A 24,528-nucleotide genomic window follows, 5' to 3' on the forward strand; every position below is an offset into this window, starting at 1 on the left:
AGATCAGGGCCAAACAAAAGGATGACTTAGAATATGCTATTATTCTGTTGTTCTGAAATAGACTACATTTTCTTCCTATTATGTTTATTTAGACCTGCCTCAAATAAATAATGGATTTATTGTGATGATATAGGCCATATTTAAAATGTAGATGTTCCAATGTGTGGAAGCCTGGAGATGCTAAACATGTTTATGTTAATTAACGGTCAATTATAAACTATCAAAATAGAGAAAGTTGCACACTCCATATACCAACGTTTTGGCATAATACCCAATAAATGACTGGGAGTTTATGTATGAAGTGTGCGACTCTCTTTATTTTGATAGTTTATTCGCCGTTAGTCAGCACCTCCACGCGAACCCATTTTGCTGGGTGTGCACCAGCTCATGTTTTTTATTCTACAATTAATGGTCAATTGCGTGACAGTTACCGGCTGCCAAAATGTCATGACCGCCACAGCCCTAGACCGTCCAAAAAAGCAGAAAAACCTTTCCACAATGCTTTACTTGAACAAAGTACATATTTATTTTACAAGGGTAGTCATCCCAATGTGACTCGAGAAAATCTGGAACAGCACAGAGATGTAGGCCTACATCTTGAAATGATGCTCTTCGAGCATTTGTGTCTGTTCAACCAAAGATGGAGGAGACGTAAAGTCAGAGTCACATTTTTTATTTTATTACATCAAACATGCAAAGAACCAACTGTCTTATTACTTTGCACTATTTAATCAAAATGAATTATAATTTGCAGATCATTTAATGGCAATTACATCCGTCGATTAAAAAATGTTTGTTACCAATGAGACCCATTGAGAATTCTTTGGAAGCATCAGGCAAGACGTTATTGCTGTGGGAGAGGTATTCAGGCAGTGAGAATGGAAATACGGGGGAGTATTTTCCAGGTCAGGACGAATCAGAAGTTAATGAAAGAACAAAATCTAATTTTAGAAGAATAAACAAACGAAACAGTATGAATAATGAGGAGTAAATTGACAAAATACTTTTTTTTTCTTCTCTTCCTTAGACGTGGTTTACATGATTTTAATTTCCCTTTTTCACAGGAGGTCTATTCAGTAGCCTAGGGAACTATGTTTCTGAACACTGAGCGCAAAATTAAATATACAGAATGGATATGGCCCTCTGTAACGTAAAAGAGAATTATGTACAGCCTAAGTATAAGGAAATACTCTCTACTTAGGGGAGAGTGATGTAAGTTGTGCCATTTTCTACATTCAGCCTCATTCCATCAAGGGACATACAGTATAGTATTCTTTCTAACAAAGATATCTATACATATTTCAGGATGATGTGTATCCCTGGAAATAATCAGAATTCATGTAAATATTGAAAGCCTAGTTTGTCCCAAAAAAGGGATCTCTTGGCACAACTTACATTGGGTATGGGGTAAGTTGAGCTGCGGGACAAACTTGGCTAAACATTTCTGTACTGAATGAAATATTACCACTACCTTTTTAAAACCATGTCTATCTTTATTTTCCAAACACAATTAAACACAATCACAAGCACTTTTTGTCTTTGAATCATTTTATGCATTTTTTAACATAGGCCATGCCCTATTATTACCTCATGTCCCAGCGATAATGCCTTGCATGATGCCTGGGAAGAAAACACTTACCCAAAATGCAAACATTTTGACTATATTAGCCCACACAGCTACAAGGATGAACTTCATGCTAGGTTTAGGACCTCATATTGAAGCTCATAAAGACCCCAACTGATGTATAGAACAATCTTAAAATGATCTACTTTGGTTAAAATACAAGCATCATGAAACCTCTAACACATATTCATCTGACTTGGTGAAAATCATTTTTGGGAACCTGACTTGCTTCCCACTTTTTCCTGGTTTCTTCCTTCACAGCAGCGTTTCACAAATTCGGTCCTCGGGACCCCAAGGGGTGAACGTTTTGTTTTACTGCCTGAACACTACACAGCTAATTAAAATGAGCAAAGCTTGATGATTAGTTGATTATTTGAATCAGCTGTGTAGTGCTAGGGACCGAGTTTCCTAGCACTACACAGACTCCATGAAACGATGACCGCTTCCTAAGTATTTGGCCAAATTATACATTTTGTGTATGGTTTCTTAGAAACAAGCATGCCTTAACTTACCCCTTTGGCTCAACTAACACCACTCCCCTACCATTTCTTTCTGAACTCAAATGTTCAAGTCATTCAGAATACATCTTCATAACATGCGATGATGAACACCTTTTCATCGATAATCCCATTTTAGCCAAACATTTTGGCCAAAAACAGTACAGTGGTGAGATATCATTATTGGCCCATTTTCATTCATGGAATGTGGATCCAGGCAGCTCATTGGTCAACGTGTGCCATCGCTCCACCTTTGTGCCCTTGTTCTTCAGACAGTCTATCCAATGCTGGAGAGTTTCTCCTTGTGAGTGACAGCCTAAGGACACGCCTCCTAGAAGACGTAGACAGAAAAATGAAGTTACAAAACAATCTGTGTAGCAATAGATGGCATTCCAGGCAACTTATATCATAGTAGCACTGTGTGGATCAATCCATTGATGCGTTCCAAGTTATTAACTTTGCAGTCAGCATCAGATTATTTATAATGGGATTAGCTGATAAACACTTATCCAGGAGTTGAGATTTCTGGCAGGTGACTGCAATGTAGTCGTCCTGGAACGTGACCATTGCAGCAACCTCTAGTTGTTGCCCAACAAGTCTTGGGCCCGGGATTCAATAAAAGGGACTGTAAAGTTCGGCTGTCTTACTGGTAAACTGTATTAACTTGTATAAATGTATAAATGAAACGATATACCCCCGAGCTATCTTTATGGGTCTTTATTGCTGAACATCATTGGTCTAACTGCGCATGTCTGGCAGTGCGTGCTTGAACTTAGGCTAAAATCTATTTAATGATGTTAGGTTATCAGCATATCGCTACATCTCCCCCCTTAAACTTCTTAGGGATAGTCTAGTTTCCTGAATTTCCGCCTGACTGACCTGCCCAAAGTAAACTGCCTGTTACTCAAGCCCAGAAGCCAGGATATGCATATAATTGGTCGCATTGGATAGAAAACACTTTGCAGTTTCTACAACTGTTAAAATAATGTCTGAGTCTATAACAGAACTGATATGGCAGGCAAAATTCAGAAGAAAATCCAACAGGATTTTTTTTTTTAGCTCCCAGGCTCTTATGATGGAAACCTATTGTTTCTATGTAAATCCGTCTCCCAGATTGCAATTCCTATGGCTTCTACTAGATGTCAACAGTCTTTATTCAAGGTTTCAGGCTTGTTTTTTGAAAAACAAGCAAGAATTTTGAGTTTTGGTGAGACGAGCACCGGAACAATATCAGTCTTTCGGCACGCTTACTAATTTTCCTTTCCTACTGAATAGAAACATCATTTGTTTGGACGAAGTTTAGTGGTAGCTTTTTGGACTCATTTGTCTGCATGTTGAACGAGTGGATTACTGAAATCGATGGCACCAACTAAACTGACTTTTTGGGAAATAAAGAAGGATTTTATCTAACAAAACGACAATTCATGTTGTAGCTGGGACTCTTGGGACTGCAAACAGAGGAAGATCTTCAAAAGTAAGTGATTTATTTCATCGCTATTTGTGAATTTATGAAGCCTGTGCTGGTTGAAAAATATGTTGACGTGGGGCGCCGTCCTCAGACAATCTCATGGTATGCTTTCGCCGTAAAGCCTATTTGAAATCGGACAACACAGTTAGATTAACAAGAATTTAAGCTTTTAAATTATATAAGATACTTGAATGTTCATGAATGTTTAATATTACAATTATTTATTTGAATTGCGTGCCCTCCAATTTCACCGGATGTTGTCGGCTGGTGTCCCGCTAGTTGGACGCCTATCCCTAAGAAGTTTTTAAGCAAGACGGCTGATCCCATAATAACTAGGTTCACATACAGTATATAAACAAACAACATACCGTGTATAACTACAGTTGAAGTTGGAAGTTTACATACACCTTAGCCAAATACATTTCAACTCAGTTTTTCACAATTCCTGACATTTAATCCTAGTAAAAATGTCCTGTCTTAGGTCAGTTAGGATCACCACTTTATTTTAAGAATGTGAAATGTCAGAATAATACTAGAGAGAAAGATTTATTTCAGCTTTTATTTCTTTCATCACATTCCCAGTGGGTCAGAAGTTTACATACACTCAATTAGTATTTGGTAGCATTGCCTTTAAATTGTTTAAATTGGGTCAAACGTTTCAGGTAGCCTTCACCAAGCTTCCCACAATAAGTTGGGTGAATTTTGGCTCATTCCTCCATGACAGAGCTGGTGTAACTGAGTCAGGTTGGTATGTAGGCTTCCTTGCTCGCACACGCTTTTTCAGTTCTTGTTGGTTCCACTTTTCTGGGCTCCGTTATTTACTAAACAAATAAGGAATACTCAAAATGTGCACTTATAAATCATAACAATTTTAATCAAAATACAGCTGTAGACAGAAGTCAAAGATCAAAAATCAAACATACAACTGATGTCTCTCCTGAGTTCTGCAAAATAGGAAAAGTCCAAGTTGCTTTTAATATGCTTGCAGTCAACTCCTAGCGATGTAACTGCCTATGTCAATACCTTCTACCCATGAGACCAAGCCCATGCACATACAGTTTTACAAACTTGCAGGTGAGACAATAGTTCCAGTGTTTTCTAAGAGCTCAGCAGTTATTTTCCACTCCCCAAGTTGCTTTATAGTGGTATGTCTGACTAGTCTCTTATCTTTTTCACTCCCCTGCAGGGTTCTGTGGCTATGAATCTCTTTTAGCCTTGAGGCGCTTTCTCAGACACCCTATTTTGACTGCAATAACTCACACATCTCTCAGACCGCTTCTTATAAGAAGCAGAGACTAGAAAAGAACTGTGGAACAACATTAAACCTTATGGTTTGATTTGTTTGATCTTAGCTAGCTACATAGCCGTCTTTTATCAAACATAATTGCGTCGTTATTGAGGTTCGCTAGCGAGCTATTTTCGTTCAAAATTAACGCAACGTAGCCAACACTGCTAGCTAGCCAGCTGCCACCGAAGAGCATTGTAGAAACGATTACAATACAACGGAACGACTTGTTTTGTGTAGTGTTAGCTAGCTACATAGTTTTCTTTGCTAGCTTTGTATCTAAGATAATTGTGTAACTCTGAGTAATTATCGGTTAGCTAGCCAGCTAGTTTCGCCTGCCGCGCTGCCGTCCTCCTACCTAGCCAACACTGCTAGCTAACACTGCTAGCTAGCCAACTTCTACCGAATAGCAGCACTGTAGAAACTTACATTACAACGGAACGACTTGATTAGCGTAGTGTTAGCTAGTTGTCTTTGCTGTCCTTGTATCCATGATAATTGTGTAGTTTAGAGAAACTTAGAGAAACTGTCGAGGTCACCTAGCCAGCTTCACTTTCAACAACGCAGCTACTGCTAGCCAGGCTACTTCACCAGCCAGCAGTACTATATCATTTTAGTCAATAAGATTTTTAATTTTATTGATTTTTTGCTACGTAAGCTTAACTTTCTGAACATTCGAGACGTGTAGCCCACTTGTCATTCTAATCCCCTTTGCTTTAGCGTAGCCTCTTCTGTAGCCTGTCAAATATGTGTCTGTCTATCCCTGTTCTCTCCTCTCTGCACAGACCATACAAACGCCTCACACCGCGTGGCCGCGCCCACCCTAACCTGGTGGTCCCAGCCCGCACGACCCACGTGGAGTTCCAGGTCTCCGGTAGCCTCTGGAACTGCCGATCCGCGGCCAACAAGGCAGAGCTCATCTCAGCCTATGCGTCCCTCCAGTCCCTCGACTTCTTGGCACTGACGGAAACATGGCTCACCACAGATAACACTGCTACTCCTACTGCTCTCTCTTCGTCTGCCCACGTGTTCTCGCACACCCCGAGAGCTTCTGGTCAGCGGGGTGGTGGCACCGGGATCCTCATCTCTCCCAAGTGGTCATTCTCTCTTTCTCCCCTTACCCATCTGTCTATCGCCTCCTTTGAATTCCATGCTGTCACAGTTACCAGCCCTTTCAAGCTTAACATCCTTATCATTTATCGCCCTCCAGGTTCCCTTGGAGAGTTCATCAATGAGCTTGATGCCTTGATAAGCTCCTTTCCTGAGGACGGCTCACCTCTCACAGTTCTGGGTGACTTTAACCTCCCCATGTCTACCTTTGACTCATTCCTTTCCGCCTCCTTCTTTCCACTCCTCTCCTCTTTTGACCTCACCCTCTCACCTTCCCCCCCTACTCACAAGGCAGGCAATACGCTTGACCTCATCTTTACTAGATGCTGTTCTTCCACTAACCTCATTGCAACTCCCCTCCAAGTCTCCGACCACTACCTTGTATCCTTTTCCCTCTCGCTCTCATCCAACACTTCCCACACTGCCCCTACTCGGATGGTATCGCGCCGTCCCAACCTTCGCTCTCTCTCCCCCGCTACTCTCTCCTCTTCCATCCTATCATCTCTTCCCTCTGCCCAAACCTTCTCCAACCTATCTCCTGATTCTGCCTCCTCAACCCTCCTCTCCTCCCTTTCTGCATCCTTTGACTCTCTATGTCCCCTATCCTCCAGGCCGGCTCGGTCCTCCCCTCCCGCTCCGTGGCTCGACGACTCATTGCGAGCTCACAGAACAGGGCTCCGGGCAGCCGAGCGGAAATGGAGGAAAACTCGCCTCCCTGCGGACCTGGCATCCTTTCACTCCCTTATCTCTACATTTTCCTCTTCTGTCTCTGCTGCTAAAGCCACTTTCTACCACTCTAAATTCCAAGCATCTGCCTCTAACCCTAGGAAGCTCTTTGCCACCTTCTCCTCCCTCCTGAATCCTCCTCCCCCTCCCCCCCCCTCCTCCCTCTCTGCAGACGACTTCGTCAACCATTTTGAAAAGAAGGTCGACGACATCCGATCCTCGTTTGCTAAGTCAAACGACACCGCTGGTTCTGCTCACACTGCCCTACCCTGTGCTTTGACCTCTTTCTCTCCTCTCTCTCCAGATGAAATCTCGCGTCTTGTGACGGCCGGCCGCCCAACAACCTGCCCGCTTGACCCTATCCCCTCCTCTCTTCTCCAGACCATTTCCGGAGACCTTCTCCCTTACCTCACCTCGCTCATCAACTCATCCCTGACCGCTGGCTACGTCCCTTCCGTCTTCAAGAGAGCGAGAGTTGCACCCCTTCTGAAAAAACCTACACTCGATCCCTCCGATGTCAACAACTACAGACCAGTATCCCTTCTTTCTTTTCTCTCCAAAACTCTTGAACGTGCCGTCCTTGGCCAGCTCTCCTGCTATCTCTCTCAGAATGACCTTCTTGATCCAAATCAGTCAGGTTTCAAGACTAGTCACTCAACTGAGACTGCTCTTCTCTGTATCACGGAGGCGCTCCGCACTGCTAAAGCTAACTCTCTTTCCTCTGCTCTCATCCTTCTAGACCTATCGGCTGCCTTCGATACTGTGAACCATCAGATCCTCCTCTCCACCCTCTCCGAGTTGGGCATCTCCGGCGCGGCCCACGCTTGGATTGCGTCCTACCTGACAGGTCGCTCCTACCAGGTGGCGTGGCGAGAATCTGTCTCCTCACCACGCGCTCTCACCACTGGTGTCCCCCAGGGCTCTGTTCTAGGCCCTCTCCTATTCTCGCTATACACCAAGTCACTTGGCTCTGTCATAACCTCACATGGTCTCTCCTATCATTGCTATGCAGACGACACACAACTAATCTTCTCCTTTCCCCCTTCTGATGACCAGGTGGCGAATCGCATCTCTGCATGTCTGGCAGACATATCAGTGTGGATGACGGATCACCACCTCAAGCTGAACCTCGGCAAGACGGAGCTGCTCTTCCTCCCGGGGAAGGACTGCCCGTTCCATGATCTCGCCATCACGGTTGACAACTCCATTGTGTCCTCCTCCCAGAGCGCTAAGAACCTTGGCGTGATCCTGGACAACACCCTGTCGTTCTCAACTAACATCAAGGCGGTGGCCCGTTCCTGTAGGTTCATGCTCTACAACATCCGCAGAGTACGACCCTGCCTCACACAGGAAGCGGCGCAGGTCCTAATCCAGGCACTTGTCATCTCCCGTCTGGATTACTGCAACTCGCTGTTGGCTGGGCTCCCTGCCTGTGCCATCAAACCCCTACAACTCATCCAGAACGCCGCAGCCCGTCTGGTGTTCAACCTTCCCAAGTTCTCTCACGTCACCCCGCTCCTCCGCTCTCTCCACTGGCTTCCAGTTGAAGCTCGCATCCGCTACAAGACCATGGTGCTTGCCTACGGAGCTGTGAGGGGAACGGCACCTCAGTACCTTCAGGCTCTGATCAGGCCCTACACCCAAACAAGGGCACTGCGTTCATCCACCTCTGGCCTGCTCGCCTCCCTACCACTGAGGAAGTACAGTTCCCGCTCAGCCCAGTCAAAACTGTTCGCTGCTCTGGCACCCCAATGGTGGAACAAACTCCCTCACGACGCCAGGACAGCGGAGTCAATCACCACCTTCCGGAGACACCTGAAACCCCACCTCTTCAAGGAATACCTAGGATAGGATAAAGCAATCCTTCTGCCCCCCCCCCCCCCCCCCTTAAAAGATTTAGATGCACTATTGTAAAGTGGCTGCTCCACTGGATGTCATTAGGTGAATGCACCAATTTGTAAGTCGCTCTGGATAAGAGCGTCTGCTAAATGACTTAAATGTAAATGTAAATAATGAATATATATATTGCTAATCTATAGTCCAGGACCCTATAGATGTAGTGGGGTAGGGGTCTTACAGCCCTTCCCCTTCTATTAATATAACATAAGCATAGTCAATTATTATAATACGTAAAACATTTGGTGCAGCCCCTATCATGACCCAAAGTTGACCCCATTATTCTGCCCACAACTTTTCTATAGGATTGAGGCCAGGGCTTTGTGATGGCCACTCCAATACCTTGACTTTGTTGTCCTTAAGCCATTTTGCCACAACTTTGGAAGTATGCTTTGGGTCATTTTCTATTTGGAAGACCCAGATGTTGCTTCAATATATCCACATAATTTTCCATCCTCATGATGCCATCTATTTTGTGAAGTGCACCAGTGCCTCCTGCAGAAAAGCACCCCCACAACATGATGCTGTCACCGCCGTGCTTCACGGTTGGGATGGTGTTCTTCGGCTTCCAAGCCTCCCCCTTTATCCTCCAAACATAACGATGGTCATTGTAGCCAAACAGTTCTGTGCAGTTGCAAACCGTAGTCTGGCTTTTTTATGGCGGTTTTGGAGCAGTGGCTTCTTCCTTGCTGAGCGGCCTTTCAGGTTATGTCGATATAGGACTCGTGGATATAGATACTTTGTACCTGTTTCCTCCAGCATCTTCACAAGGTCCTTTGCTGTTGTTCTGGGATTGATTTGCACTATTCTCACCAAAGTACGTTCATCTCTAGGAGACAGAACGCGTCTCCTCCCTGAGCAGTATGACGGCTGCGTGGTCCCATGGTGTTTATACTTGCGTACTATTGTTTGTACAGATGAACGGGGTACCTTCAGGTGTTTGGAAATTGCTCCCAAGATGAACCAGACTTGTGGAGGTCTACAATTTTTTTTCTGAGGTCTTGGCTGATTTCTTTTGATTTTCCCATGATGTCAAGCAAAGAGGCACTGAGTTTGAAGGTAGGCTTGAAATACATCCACAGGTTCACCTCCAATTGACTCAAATTATGTCAATTAGCCTATCAGAAGCTTCTAAAGCCATGATATAATTTTCTGGAATTTTCCAAGCTGTTTAAAGGCACAGTCAACTTAGTGTATGTTAACTTCTGACCCACTGGAATTGTGATACAATGAATTATAAGTGAAATAATCTGTCTGTAAACAATTGTTGGAAAAATTACTTGCCAAAACTATAGCGTGTTAACAAGAAATTTGTGGAGTGGTTGATAAATGAGTTTTAATGACTCCAACCTAAGTGTATATAAACTTCTGACTTCAACTGTATTTAGGCTAAAGCACTACACTGTTTTTAATAGCAAAGCTTTTTACGACATGTTTTTCTATAATTTTTATATAACTTCTTTCTTCTCTCTTTTTCTTCTCTGGAACTCTAAGTATTTCATGAACTCTTTCGTCAAAAAAAATAAGTTATTTTATTTGACCAATTTCTCTTTTCTTTTTCACTCTTTTAAAACTACAGGGTAATGGGTACACCAAGATGAAAAGAAAAGGGGATTATTTTGCCCCATATTGCTCATTCCCTAACTAAAAGGTTAACTTGGTTGCAGGCTCCACAATGCTTCCAGACCGGTAAGAGCTTGTCCTGGATCACACTTTTCTGAGGCAAAGCTGATCGGTGTTGGTCTGGGACCAGAGAGTTCAAAGGTAGCACTAGTTACCACTAGGGATTAACATGGGTAACCGGGATCCCGGGAAGCTGATTAAACAGCATGATAATTACACAGGTGCACCTTGTACTGGGGACAATGAACGGCCTCTCTAAAATGTGTAGTTTTGTGACACAACAATGCCACAGATGTCTCAAGTTTTGAGGGAGCGTGCAATTGGCATGCTGATTGCAGGAATGTCAAACAGAGCTGTTGCCACATGATTAAATGTTAATTTGCCCCCTCCACATATGCCCCCTCCACATCTTTTTAGAGAATGGTGGTGGTGGAGGGGTTTGTAAGGAGTATTTATATTTGTAATAAAGCCCTTTTGTGGGGAAAAACTCATTCTGATTGGTTGGGCCTGGCTTCCCAGTTGGTGGACCTGGCTCCCAAGTGGGTGGGCCTATGCTCTTCCAGGCCCACCCATGTTTGCACCCTTGCTCAGTCATGTGAAATCCATAAATTATGGCCTAATTTATTTATTTCAATTGACTGATTTCCTGTAATTGAACTGTCATTTAGTAAAATATTTTAAATTGTTGCATGTTGCGTTTATATTTTTGTTCAGTATATTTCCACTCTTCATATCTCCCCATTATTCATGAGCTATCTGTATAATCATAAACTTGATATTCTGTCATTCGTTGAAGGAGTTTATCTAGCAAGCTTAGCAACTTTGGTCAATTGACTTTTGCCTACTTTTGCCTGTGCTCTGTGCGTCCTGACCGCGTTGCAAGTGTTGGCGGTTCCGTCTTGTCGAGTCCCCATCCTATGTTTGTACGACAAAGGACTATGGTGTGAAGCGCTTACTTTGGATGACTCAGGTCGTTTTCCACTCTTTCTCTCCATCAGTTTTCAAGCAAACCTTGTAGCCAATCTGCAGAGCACAGGGTGGTCTGGTAGAGTACCTCCTGTTGCACGTTTTCTCATAGGAGTGTTTGGCTTTGGCATCATTGTGCTTTACGGTGGCCAGGTTTGGCCATGCTGGCTTCAAGTTTGGTTCAGAGTAGGAGCTGTCGTGTGGAGTCTCCTTCCCATAAGGAGTCTGGCTGGACTTTCTCGTGTTGGTTCCTTTGCAGTGTCCCTGTAGCTCATTAGTGCGAGCTGTGAATCTTTCTGTTTGAGGATACATTTTGCTATTTTCCCATTCCACCATCCCGTTTGCTTGGGGATATTATGGACTTGAAGTTGTGCGTTTGAAGTCGTACTTGGCTGTAAAATCTCAAAGTTTCTGCGATTTAGAATGTGGGCCATTATCAGTCACCATTTCTTCAGGTATTCTGAACCTTGCGAAGATGCTTGGAAGTTTTGCCTCACTAGTTGTCTTTGTGAAGTTCAAGATCTTGAGCTACCAAGAGTAGTAGTCTTTGAAGACTAGGAACGTTTTCCCCTTGAACTCGCTTGAGGTCTGCTGCCAATTTCACAAATTTACCTTTCAGCAGGACAATAACCTAAAACACAAAGCCAAATATACTTGCTTACCAAAACAACACTGAATGTTCCTGAGTCACCAAGTTCCAGTTTGGACTTAAATCGGCTTGAAAATCTATGGCAAGACTTGAAAATGGCTGTCTAGCAATGATCAACAACTAACTTGATAGAGTTTAAATTATTTTTTAAAGAATAATGAGCAAATATTGAACAATCCAGGTGTGCAAAGCTCTTAGAGACTTACCCAGAAAGACTCAGCTGATTACAGCTGTAATCACTGCCAAAGGTGATTCTAACATGTGTTGACTCAGAGGTGTAAATTTGATATTTCTGTATTTCATTTTCAATAACATTTGCTAAAATTTCGAAAAACATGATTTCACTTTGCCATTATGGGCTATTATATCTAGATTGGTGAATTCAGGCTGTAACACAACAAAATGTGGAATGTCAAGGAGTATGAATACTTTCTGAAGGCACTGTATGATCCTTTCCATAGCCTGGACATCTGCTTCCAACCTTGTATCGTCCATCTCTGGTTTGGGGTGCCTAGACAAGGCATTGGCGACGACCAGGTTCTTCCGTTCTTCCCTCGATGGGGTTGAACTTCATCAAGTCGAATCAGCGACCACTGACATCAAAGGGGTGCATTGTCCAGGTCTTTGTTGTTTATCAATGTCACCAGCGGTTTGTGATCTAGCGATAGTTCTCCAACCCTCACAAATGCTTGTAAATCTTTGCTGATGCCCACAAGCCTACGTGGGCATCAGCATTCTCGATCTCTTTTTGCCATTACTGTGTGTACGTGAGCAGAAAGCTACAGGCTTAAGGGTGCCGTTGTGTTCTTGTACCCCACCCAAGCCGTAGCTGCTTGCATCTGCGCTTACCACTGTTGAAGACCTGGAGCAATTGCACTGATGAGATCAGTGCTTTGACCAGTGGTGGAAAAAGTACCCAATTGTCATACTTGAGTAAAAGTAAAGATACCATAATATAAAATGACACAAGTCTAAAAGTATTTGGTTTTAAATATACTCAAGTATCAAAAGTAAATGTAATTGCTAAAATATACTTAAGTATCAAAAGTAAAAGTACAAATAATAAAAGAAATCCTTGTATCAAGCAAACCAGATGGCACAATTTTCTTGTTTTTTACATTTACGGATAGCCAGGGGCACACTCTTTTCTTTAGGAATGTAGTGAAGTAAAAGTTGTCAAAAATGTAAACAGTAAAGTAAAGTACAGATACCCCCAAAAACTACTTAAGTAGTACTTTAAAGTATTTTTACTTAAGTACTTTACACCACTGTGCCTTTGAATGAACCACGGCCTTGGTGAAGAAAATGAAGAAACTGTCCCAATTGGGCAACCAGACCGCCCACGACTAGAATCCCCCTTATGACTGTGGGTGGCGCAGTCGCCAACTCACCAATAAAATCGTTGGATTTCCCTAGGTCGTAGTCCCAGACGGTGACCTCCAGGGTTTTGGTGGACAGCTCCGTGAAGGAGATCTCATAGAAGAACTCCTGCAGAGACCCATGGGATGGATGGCGGGTCAAAAGGCAATTATTAACGAGAGATAGAGAGATAGAGAGACAAATGGGCCCTATAAGGATAATTAATATAGAAATAGTGTATGCATGTCTAGTAACTTGGGTAGAAAAAGTAAAGCATTGAAAGAAACATAGAAACACACTGTTGAACAGTATTTCTTAAATTCCCTTATGAGAATGGTAACAGATTCAGTTTCTCATTGTTGGTCCTGTAGCAGCCGGAGCAGTTTGCTGAATTTCACTCCAGTTTAGCCAATTTAAATCGACAGCATACAGTACTTCGCTGTATTGTCGTCGATCCTACATCATAGGACCTATGCAGTTGCGTTCAAAATGTGTGTAGCTGCATTAAACACATTACATACACCAAAAGTATATGGACACCTGCTCTTCAAACATCTAATTCCAAAATCATGGCCATTAGTATGGAGTTGGTCCCCCCTTTGCTGCTATAACAGCCTCCACTCTTCTGGGAAGGCTTTCCACTAGACGTTGGAACATTACTGCGGGGACATGCTTCCATTCATTCACAAGAGTATTAGTGAGGTCGGGTACTGATGTTGGGCGATTAGGCCTAGCTTGCAGTCGGCGTTCCAATTCTTCCCAAAGGTGTTCGATAGGGTTGAGGTCAGGGCGTTGTGCAGGCCGGTCAACTTCTTCCACACCGATCTCGACAAACCATTCCTGTATGGACCTCGCTTTGTGCACAAGGAAATAGTCATTCTCCACCAGACTTTACAGTGGGCACTATGCATTCGTCAGGTAGCGTTCTCCTGGCATACGCCAAACCCAGATTCGTCCATCGGACTGCCAGATGGTGAAGCATGATTCATTACTCCAGAGAACGTACTTCCTCTGCTCCAGAGTCCAATGGCTGCGAGCTTTACACCACTCCAGCCGACACTTGGCATTCCACATTGTGATCTTAAAGGCTTGTGTGCGGCTGCTCGGCCATGGAAACCCACTTCATTAAGCTCCCAACGAACAGTTATTGTGTTGACGCTTCTTCCAGGGGCAGTTTGGAACTCGGTAGTGAGTGTTGCAACTGAGGAGACAATTTTTATGCACTTCAGCACACACACCGTTGTCGTTGTTACTCATAGACGTTTCCACTTTACAATAACAGCACTTACAGTTGACCGAAGCAGCTCTAGCAGGGCAGATATTTGACGAACTAACTTGTTGGAAAAGTGGCATCCTATGACGGTGCCAAGTTGAAAGTCACTGAGCTTTTCAGTAAGGCCATTCTACTGCCAATGTTTGTCAATGGTGATTGCATGGCTGGGTGCTCGATTTTATACACCTGTCAGCAACAGGTGTGGCTGAAATAGCCGAATCCACTAAATTGAAAGGGGTCCACATACTTTTGTATATGTAGTGTATCTGCTGCTTGTAAGACTTGCATTCCCAAATAAATTCACAAATAGAGAGCTGTTTAGCCAAGTGGAAATACTAACAATGCCAACCATTTCCTTTTAAAAGGTGAAATTGCCTTTAAACGGCACATTGTCAGTTGTCCAGTGAGCTGCTCTATAATGTGCCTTGGATTGAATCCCAGCACATTGTTGCTAATGAGTACAGGTGGTCAGGGTGTTTGTTGCCATGTGTGCATTACGATTAGCCAGCTCCACGATTGCGTTCTTTTGGCTAGTGTTGTGTGGCAATTGTTGCGGAAATTTTCAAATGGCTTTGCAACCCTGAATTTGAGGGCTGGGAAGATACCAAAAATGAAAACACGAAGCCGACCGAACTATTTGGTCCTTTAAAAACTTGCTGTATGTAAAATATTGTATGCTAAAGCCTGAATATAAATACATGTGACAAATGATGTTCGTTTCTAACAATAGGGTTGTTTTTCCTAAAGAAGTTGAATTCGCTTCGTGTTTCCTTGCCATGATAATAACAAGTATCGCGATACTGGTTTTGTCCCGGCCTTCTGAATTTCCAGCTAGCCACTAGCTCTGAAAGAGCCTTGAAAAAGAGAGACAAAATATATGAATTTTATTTGTCCTTTTGGGTCATGCTTTACATTGTCATTATTTCTGCTTGGCTAAACTGCCCTTTTGTGAATTTGTTTGGGAATGCAGGACATATAAGCAGCGGATATCTATATATAGATATATAGCTACATGATTTTTTAAAAGCAGTGCATAGGACGCAGTCTCGATGGCCATTACAGTGAAGACTCCAGCAGAGTTAAACAATTAGTATCTGCACAGTTCAACAAAACCAATCCACTAAAATAGATTGATAATCACCTACAATCGCCTATACTATGTATAGTCCTGGTTTCTTTTTAGTCCAGGACTAAGCTTAATCTGCATCTCGTAAAATCGGTCCTTAAACCGAAAATAAAACATGACCATTTCCATGATCGGGGTGAAATCCAAAATGAATTTGGGCTAGGATCAGTACTTCGGCACAAGCAGTTTGAGCGGGTTAAGGACACACCGAGGATGGCTGTTCCATTCTCCAGATCCCTATCAGATGTCTCAATAATTTTCATTGTTGGTCAAATCAAATCAAATCAAGTTTATTTTATATAGCCCTTCGTACATCAGCTAATATCTCAAAGTGCTGTACAGAAACCCAGCCTAAAACCCCAAACAGCAAGCAATGCAGGTGTAGAAGCACTGTGGTTATGCTGTAGTGTGAGCAGTGCTACGTTGCGATTGGCCAAGGACTGCTGCTAATAGCCAATGAGCATGCATCATGTGAGAGCAAAACAATGATGGTGAAGAGGAAAGCAACAAGAACAGGCACCGTGTGTACGGAGGTGATGGAAGACAGATTGGTGGAGCTGTGGAAAGAAAGCAGCTGCTTTATATTCTGCAGCTCTGTGAAATCTATTTTGATGTTTCTGCACATAATAATGTGCACACTAATACATTTATTTAAATGTAAAATTATTCCAAAATATTTACATTTTTTAGCCCACTGTTTGCGTGTTGGCATTTTTTTACATCCTGGGTTTGAGGATGGACGGAATGAAAGATTTGCTACAAGGAATTTGCAAAATGTGTTTTTAGAAGTTGTGTAATGCATGCTCAGCATAACTGATAGCCTGATCCCAGATCTGTTTGTGCATGATAACAAAAACAGATTGGCACTCAGGCTGTAGAAGTGATTGGTTAGAAATGAGAACCCAAACAGTGGCTGTCCCCAGGACTGGAGCAGAGAAACTCAGAAAACGTGTATTAGTACGTTCGCAGTGCAGATGGCTCGGGGTATGAGCATCCTATGAATGACAACAATGTGAAATGTAAGTGCTGTATTGTACAAACAATTGTATATAATTGGGCATTTTAGAGAAATGATATGTAAACAAAAGGCTCATTGTGTCTCCGAGGACTGATTATAGTCCTAATAAGCTTTCTTCATGGTGCACACCGCACGATTCACAAACATGCAGATTCCAACAGGCACACACACACACACAAGCAGAAGAACACGCATACACCACACACAAACACGATTCACAAACATGCAGATTCTAACAGGCACACAAACATGCACACAAACACACACACCGCACAATTCACAAACGTGCAGATTATAACTTGCACACAAGCACAACAATCACACACACACACAAACACACACCTCATTAAACTCGGGGTTAAGAGTCTTTTTTATGACGGCTGTTTTATGCTTGGATTTCTTCTGCAGGTCTGGCTTGAGGTACCTGATACAGAGAAATGTGAGGCTGTCACGCTCCATTAAGAAAACAAAAACTCAATTCATTATGCAGTCCAAAGTAGTACATTATCTAGGGAATAGGTTGCCATTTGCCATTTGCCATTGTCGTTCCTAATGCAAGGTCCTGTTTAGAGCTACTGTACATTCTGCATGATTTCTTACTGCTATTGTAATTGCAAATCCCCATCCACTGAAACATTTGCAGAATTATAATGTCTTCTGAAACACAAGAAATCCCAAACATAACTTTCGGAGCGTGATGTTGTTACGTTCCAAATGTAAAGACCCCATAATTTATGGGGCAGATATGATGCTGTCATCTTACAGCATAAGAAACTATGGTTGTGTCCCAATTGCACCCTATTCACTTTTGACCAGATCCTATAGGCCCTGGTCAAAAGTAATGGACTATCTAGAGAATAGGGTGCTATTCGGTACGTTTCCCATGTCCGAATCTATATTGTATAGTACGTTTCTAGCTACGTGTGTCATAACAAGGACAGTTCTGAACGTGAAATCGTATTATCTCACGGTCTGATTCTTGAAGTCTTAAGCTACACAGCAGACTCTTTAACTGTGCCATGTATCTCTCTCTGTGCTCTGACACATTCTCTAATATATAAACCGACAGAGCGCTAGTGTTCTGCATTTCCATCACACACACATTTTCCACCCACCACCCCGCAGCACGAAGACCTGATGTTCTCCCCCACACTCAGACACAACAAAACAGATGGGGAATGTACTGAGTGCTAATACAGAACAACGTGAGAGAGAGCGTGGTAGAGAGAGTGAGAGCGAGAGAAGAAAAAGAACGAGACGCTGTGTGTCTGTGTATGCCTGTGTGTGTCTGCATGCATCAGTTTGTGTCTGCGTGCATGATTGTGTGTGTGTGTGTGTGTGTGTGTGTGTGTGTGTGTGTGTGTGTGTGTGTGTGTGTGTGTGTGTGTGTGTGTGTGTGTGTGTGTGTGTGTGTGTGTGTGTGTGTGTGTGTGTGTGTGTGTGTGTGTGTGTGTGTGTGTGTGTGTGTGTGTGCATGATCGTGTGTGTGCGAGAGAGAAAGCGTCTGCAGGAGAGACATTTGATTGTGTGAACTGGCAGTAGGAAAATGGTGGCATGTCTATTTGTATGACTTGCTTGTACGTTAACCTGAGGGGGGAAATAGCTGGTTTGGCATATTTCTCCAAGAAAGTGTGTATGTGTGTGTTTATGTACGTGTGAAAGGGAGGTAAAGTGAGCTCAGCACTCAAGGCCAGTGACGGAATTGAAGTGAACACATTGACAAGGGATGAAATGTTTATTTCCTTTGTACGATTTATGTCAGGATGCATCAGTCACGCTGGGAAAAATTCCCCCTCTCACTAGCCATGGCTTGCACACAAACACACACACACACACACACACACACACACACACACACACACACACACACACACACACACACACACACACACACACACACACACACACACACACACACACATACACACACACGCATATACATACACACACACTCTCTCTCTCTACTTGTTTTCAAATAATTTACTATTGAAATGCAATTGTGCAACAGCTCCAGTCCGTAAATCTCTGTATGTTACTCGAAGTGCATATACAGTAAGATATTCATCTTAATAACCATGACTCTCTGTACACTGCATCTCTTTCTACCGCTCTTGCCCACTGGAAATAATCATGTATTTGTTTTCTTTCAGATACTTTGAGCCTTTCATTGAGCCTGCCTGGAGTGCCGAATGTTAGGAGTTTTCACTTTTGGGTCTATTCCATTCACTCAGTTTCAACATTCAAGCTGAATCAAGCGCAGCTTAAGTATTTAAAAGAAAACAAAACATTTATAAACAGGAAAAACGGTCCCAAAACGTGTGAAACAGGGAAGTACCATCTGAACTTGTACAATAAGAAACACTCATTTTCATTTCCGTTGCAAAACATTTTGCTGCGGTGTGCTCTAATGAACACAACCCAGGTCTAGTATTGGTATCACGGTCACGGTCTATACTCACGTTTTGACATAGGGGTCCGAGAATCCGTTGACGTCCATGGCGGCTAGGTGGGCGCAGCGTCGCACACCCACACAAAGCCCTCCGTGGGCCATCTCCTTGGCCTCCCCTTTGGCCGTATCGACCACACTGGACGTGGGGAGGAACTGCAGGCAGAGCAGCAGACGACCCCTCTCCTCCAGACTCCTCTGCTGTTCACTCTCCCACTGAGGGAAAGGGGACATTGAGGAAAAAGTGGTAGAGAAAAGGAGAGAGTGAGAGATAGGAACAAATATAGAGAAAAGGATAGAGAATGAGAGAGAAAGTAGCAGAGAAAAATAAAAATAAAGGATAGAGTGAGAGAGAAAAGGAAAGAGTCAAACCAGGGGCTGCTATCATCTCCCTCTTAAATGAGCGAGTGCCAAAGAACTGTTGAACTTTTTACGTTGTGCTCTTCAGTATTTAGGCCAACAGGCTGTTGGGATGACTGTGTATTGACCTTTTGTGTCTGTACTGAAGGCACTTAAGTTAGCAGTGACAGCATTTGTCAGACACGATGTTGACATAGCAACTACTAGCTGAAAGGACCTAGCAGCACGTTTTTGGGAAAAATGACGTGCAAGGTCAAAAAAAGTTAGCAACTACCAGTCAATGAGAATTATACCACAGCATTGTTGAATACTCGTTTCTGATTGGTTAGACCATACTTGCTACAAAGTAACAGAGCGCTAAACCAACAAACCAAAATTGGATACACTGTAAACGCAGGTCCAACGAGGAAGAACTTAGCTAGCTGGCATTGATTTGTTTTTGCAGAGACATATTTTTTTGGAGCATCTGATGACCTAACGTGGTGAGTGATGGAAATTAATTTCTCTGGTCCCTACTGTTGCAGTCATGGTACAAGTGGCTCTATGCTGTCAAATACTCCCACATTTTGACCAGCTGTTTTCAGAAACGGATCTTTTTTAATTCGGTTGTCATATTGGCAGGTTTGCTAGCAACAAACTAGTTGTGTTTGATATGCAATGCGATCTCCTCGTAATGAACAGTGTTGAGTGTCCTGAAGTGAAGGCAAACTTTTCTGGCAGTGCCAGGCAAAATTGGGCATTATCAGCTCATTGTTATGGATGTATCCAAATTAACGTCATTAGAAAACAGCTACTTTGTTGTTATTCTGTCTGCAGAGGTCGTGACTGTGTTAGCCGTCGCTAGCTGGCTAGCTAGCAAGCAAGGGATAAGAAGGTTGCCAGCGAGCATGGCCACAGAACATAAAGAACGAACGACTGGATCGCGTCCATAAGTATCAAACTAACTGAACAAATGACTTGTTCGCGACTCTAGCAACCAAAAGATGAGAAGGTATGAATTAGTTTATAAAAGTGAAAATATAAACATCATTTTTTCCCCTACTGGTAAATGTGTGCTTTCATCAAATTGTTTTTTCTAGCAACTGTGGGTGGTATAAGCGGGATAAACGGCTCTGTTCTGTACATTACCTTTGAAAAATTTACTCTGCATTGTCCATTATTTCCAAGGTAATGTACATGACTTCGGCGTTTATCTCTTACATAAAGTACAATGGGGCAAAAAAGTATTTAGTCAGCCACCAATTGTGCAAGTTCTCCCACTTAAAAAGATGAGAGAGGCCTGTAATTTTCATCATAGGTACACTTCAACTATGACAGATAAAATGAAAAAAAAAAATCCAGAAAATCACATTGTAGGATTTTTAATGAATTTATTTGCAAATTATGGTGGAAAATAAGTATTTGGTCACCTACAAACAAGCAAGATTTCTGGCTCTCACAGACCTGTAACTTCTTCTTTAAGAGGCTCCTCTGTCCTCCACTCGTTACCTGTATTAATGGCACCTGTTTGAACTTATTATCAGTATAAAAGACACCTGTCCACAACCTCAAACAGTCACACTCCAAACTCCACTATGGCCAAGACCAAAGAGCTGTCAAAGGACACTAGAAAAAAAATTGTAGCCCTGCACCAGGCTGGGAAGACTGAATCTGCAATAGGTAAGCAGCTTGGTTTGAAGAAATCAACTGTGGGAGCAATTATTAGGAAATGGAAGACATACAAGACCACTGATAATCTCCCTCGATCTGGGGCTCCACGCAAGATCTCACCCCGTGGGGTCAAAATGATCACAAGAACGGTGAGCAAAAATCCCAGAACCACACGGGGGGACCTAGTGAATGACCTGCAGAGAGCTGGGACCAAAGTAACAAAGCCTACCATCAGTAACACACTACGCCGCCAGGGACTCAAATCCTGCAGTGCCAGACGTGTCCCCCTGCTTAAGCCAGTACATGTCCAGGCCCGTCTGAAGTTTGCTAGAGAGCATTTGGATGATCCAGAAGAAGATTGGGAGAAGGTCATATGGTCAGATGAAACCAAAATAGAACTTTTTGGTAAAAACTCAACTTGTCGTGTTTGGAGGACAAAGAATGCTGAGTTGCATCCAAAGAACACCATACCTACTGTGAAGCATGGGGGTGGAAACATCATGCTTTGGGGCTGTTTTTCTGCAAAGGGACCAGGACGACTGATCCGTGTAAAGGAAAGAATGAATGGGGCCATGTATCGTGAGATTTTGAGTGAAAACCTCCTTCCATCAGCAAGGGCATTGAAGATGAAACGTGGCTGGATCTTTCAGTATGACAATGATCCCAAACACACCGCCCGGGCAATGAAGGAGTGGCTTCGTAAGAAGCATTTCAAGGTCCTGGAGTGACCTAGCCAGTCTCCAGATCTCAACCCCATAGAAAATCTTTGGAGGGAGTTGAAAGTCCGTGTTGCCCAGCAACAGCCCCAAAACATCACTGCTCTAGAGGAGATCTGCATGGAGGAATGGGCCAAAATACCAGCAACAGTGTGTGAAAACCTTGTGAAGACTTACAGAAAACGTTTGACCTCTGTCATCGCCAACAAAGGGTATATAACAAAGTATTGAGATAAACTTTTGTTATTGACCAAATACTTATTTTCCACCATAATTTGCAAATAAATTCATAAAAAATCCTACAATGTGACTTTCTTGATTTTTTTTCTCATTTTGTCTGTCATAGTTGAAGTGTACCTATGATGATAAATTACAGGCCTCTCTCATCTTTTTAAGTGGGAGAACTTGCACAATTGGTGGCTGACTAAATACTTTTTTGCCCCACTGTATATTTAATACTTATGGATACAGTGTCATATTAGCATTTCTTTGTTGTTGCCATTATTGAATTACTGCATTGGGACAATGTCTTCCAACAGGTGCACCACTACTACGCGTTGCTAGTGCAGACAAACACGTTTTCTGACATAAGACAATAGCCTTTGGGTTGAAACATGTCCACGTCAGTACATTCAATACAGTGTCTCTCTGAACTTCATTCCATATTTTTTTATTACATATTGTCCCTGTACGTGTCCTATCTTATGCATGGACAGACTTAGTGATTTGGGGGTTTTATAGTAAAGACGTAATTTAACTGTAAACATGTATTACCTTTGACTAGCAAATCACTTCAAAAAGTAGGTCACACGTTCCTCCAAAATAATTCCAGCAACAGTGCACTGTGCACCCGCCAACGTTCCTTCAATTCGCAAGTGTCTGAAACTAAACTCAGCAATAAAAGAAACGTCCCCTTTTCATGGCCCTGTCTTTCAACGATAATTTGTAAAAATCCAACTAACTTCACAGATCTTCATTGTAAAGGGTTTAAACACTGTTTCCCATGCTTGTTCAATGAACCATGAACAATTAATGAACATGCACCTGTGGAACTGTCGTTAAGACACTAACAGCTTACAGACGGTAGGCAATTAAGGTCACAGTTATGAAAACTTAGGACACTAAAGTGCCCTTTCTACTGATTCTGATAAACAGCAAAAGAAAGATGCCCAGGGTCCCTGCTCATCTGCGTGATCGTGCCTTAGGCATGCAAAGAGGCATGAGGACTGCAGATGTGGCCAGGGCAATAAATTTCAATGTCCGTACTGTGAGACGCCTAAGACAGCGCTACAGGGAGACAGGACGGACAGCTGATTGTCCTCGCAGTGGCAGACCATGTGTAACAACACCTACACAGGATTGGTACATCCGAACATCACACCTTACAGGATGGCAACAACAGCTGCCCGAAAGGATCACTGAGAAGTTAAGTTACCTGAAAATAAATGCAGTTGATAGTGAGAGGATGTTTCTTTTTTTGCTGAGTTTATCCTGTCTAGGATCAGCGTGGCGCTAGCGGCACACCCCCCCCCCTCCCACTGAAAAACCAGTGCCGCGAAATTCAAAAAAAATATTTTTTTAAAATATTTAACTTTCACACATTAAAGTCCAATACAGCTAATGAAAGACACAGATCTTGTGAATCCAGTCAACATGTCCGATTTTTAAAATGTTTTACAGGGAAGACACAATATGTAAAGATGTACATCTATTACCTAAAAACACATTAGCATAATCCACCATCTTTTATTTGTCCACCAACACCAGTAGCCATCACCAATTCGGCTAAACTAAGATATTTATAGCCCCTAACCAACAAAAAAACTCATCAGATGACAGTCTGATAACATATTTATGGTATGGGATAGGTTTTGTTAGAAAAAAGTGCATATTTCAGGTAGATGGCATAGGTTACAATTGCACCCACCGTCACAAATGGACTAGAAAAACTACTTAGAGCAACGTGTTTACCTACTTACTAATCATCAAACATTTCGTAAAAATACACAGCATACACGAATCGAAAGACACAGATCCTGTGAATACAGACAATATTTCAGATTTTCTAAGTGTCTTACAGCGAAAACACAATAAATCGTTATATTAGCATAGCACATAGCACATAGCAGCCCAGCATTGATTCTAGCCAAAGTGAGCGATAACGTCAACATCGCCAAAAATATATTAATTTTTTCACTAACCTTCTCAGAATTCTTCAGATGACACTCCTGTAACATCATATTACACAATGCATATAGAGTTTGATCGAAAACGTTTATATTTAGCCACCAAAATCATGGTTAGACAATGTGAAATGTAACTCAGCTGGTCAGAATATGTCCTTGCGCCACTTAGACAGTGATCTACTCTTATACATAAATACTCATAAACGTGACTAAAAAATATAGGGTGGACAGGGATTGATAGACAATTTAATTCTTAATACAATTGCGGAATTACATTTTTTAATTTATCCTTACTTTTCAATACAGTTTGCGCCAAGCGAAGCTACGTCAAAAAACATGGCGTCCTAAGCCACTAAAATGTTTCGACAGAAACACGATTTATCATAATAAAAATGTCCTACCTTGAGCTGTTCTTCCATCAGTATCTTGGGCAAAGGATCCTTTCTTGGGAGTAATCGTCTTTTGGTGGAAAGCTGTCCTCTTGCCATGTGGAAATGCCAACTGCGTTCGGGATGAACTGAAAAGCGTGCCCAACTATTCACATCGTTTC

General features: G+C 42.6%; 1 protein-coding gene across 2 annotated transcripts in view; it reads right to left on the bottom strand.

Moving 5' to 3' along the window:
• Positions 1 to 657: 657 nt before the first annotated feature.
• The window catches only part of LOC129854380 (double C2-like domain-containing protein alpha), an 84,779-nt gene continuing 60,908 nt past the window's right edge, over positions 658 to 24,528 (bottom strand). The window contains exons 8-11 of one of the 2 annotated variants that reach the window (XM_055921357.1): positions 19,080 to 19,282; positions 16,963 to 17,044; positions 13,236 to 13,332; positions 658 to 2,452 (exon numbers count right to left, since the gene is read on the bottom strand). In XM_055921357.1, the coding sequence (XP_055777332.1) occupies positions 2,316 to 2,452; positions 13,236 to 13,332; positions 16,963 to 17,044; positions 19,080 to 19,282 (519 nt within the window). In that variant the 3' untranslated portion in view covers positions 658 to 2,315. The remainder of the gene's footprint in view (positions 2,453 to 13,235; positions 13,333 to 16,962; positions 17,045 to 19,079; positions 19,283 to 24,528) is intronic. The other variant, XM_055921348.1, reaches the window with a different exon arrangement.

The sequence above is a fragment of the Salvelinus fontinalis genome, chromosome 1 (assembly GCF_029448725.1).
Source record: "Salvelinus fontinalis isolate EN_2023a chromosome 1, ASM2944872v1, whole genome shotgun sequence".
Classification (NCBI taxonomy): Eukaryota; Metazoa; Chordata; class Actinopteri; order Salmoniformes; family Salmonidae; genus Salvelinus; species Salvelinus fontinalis.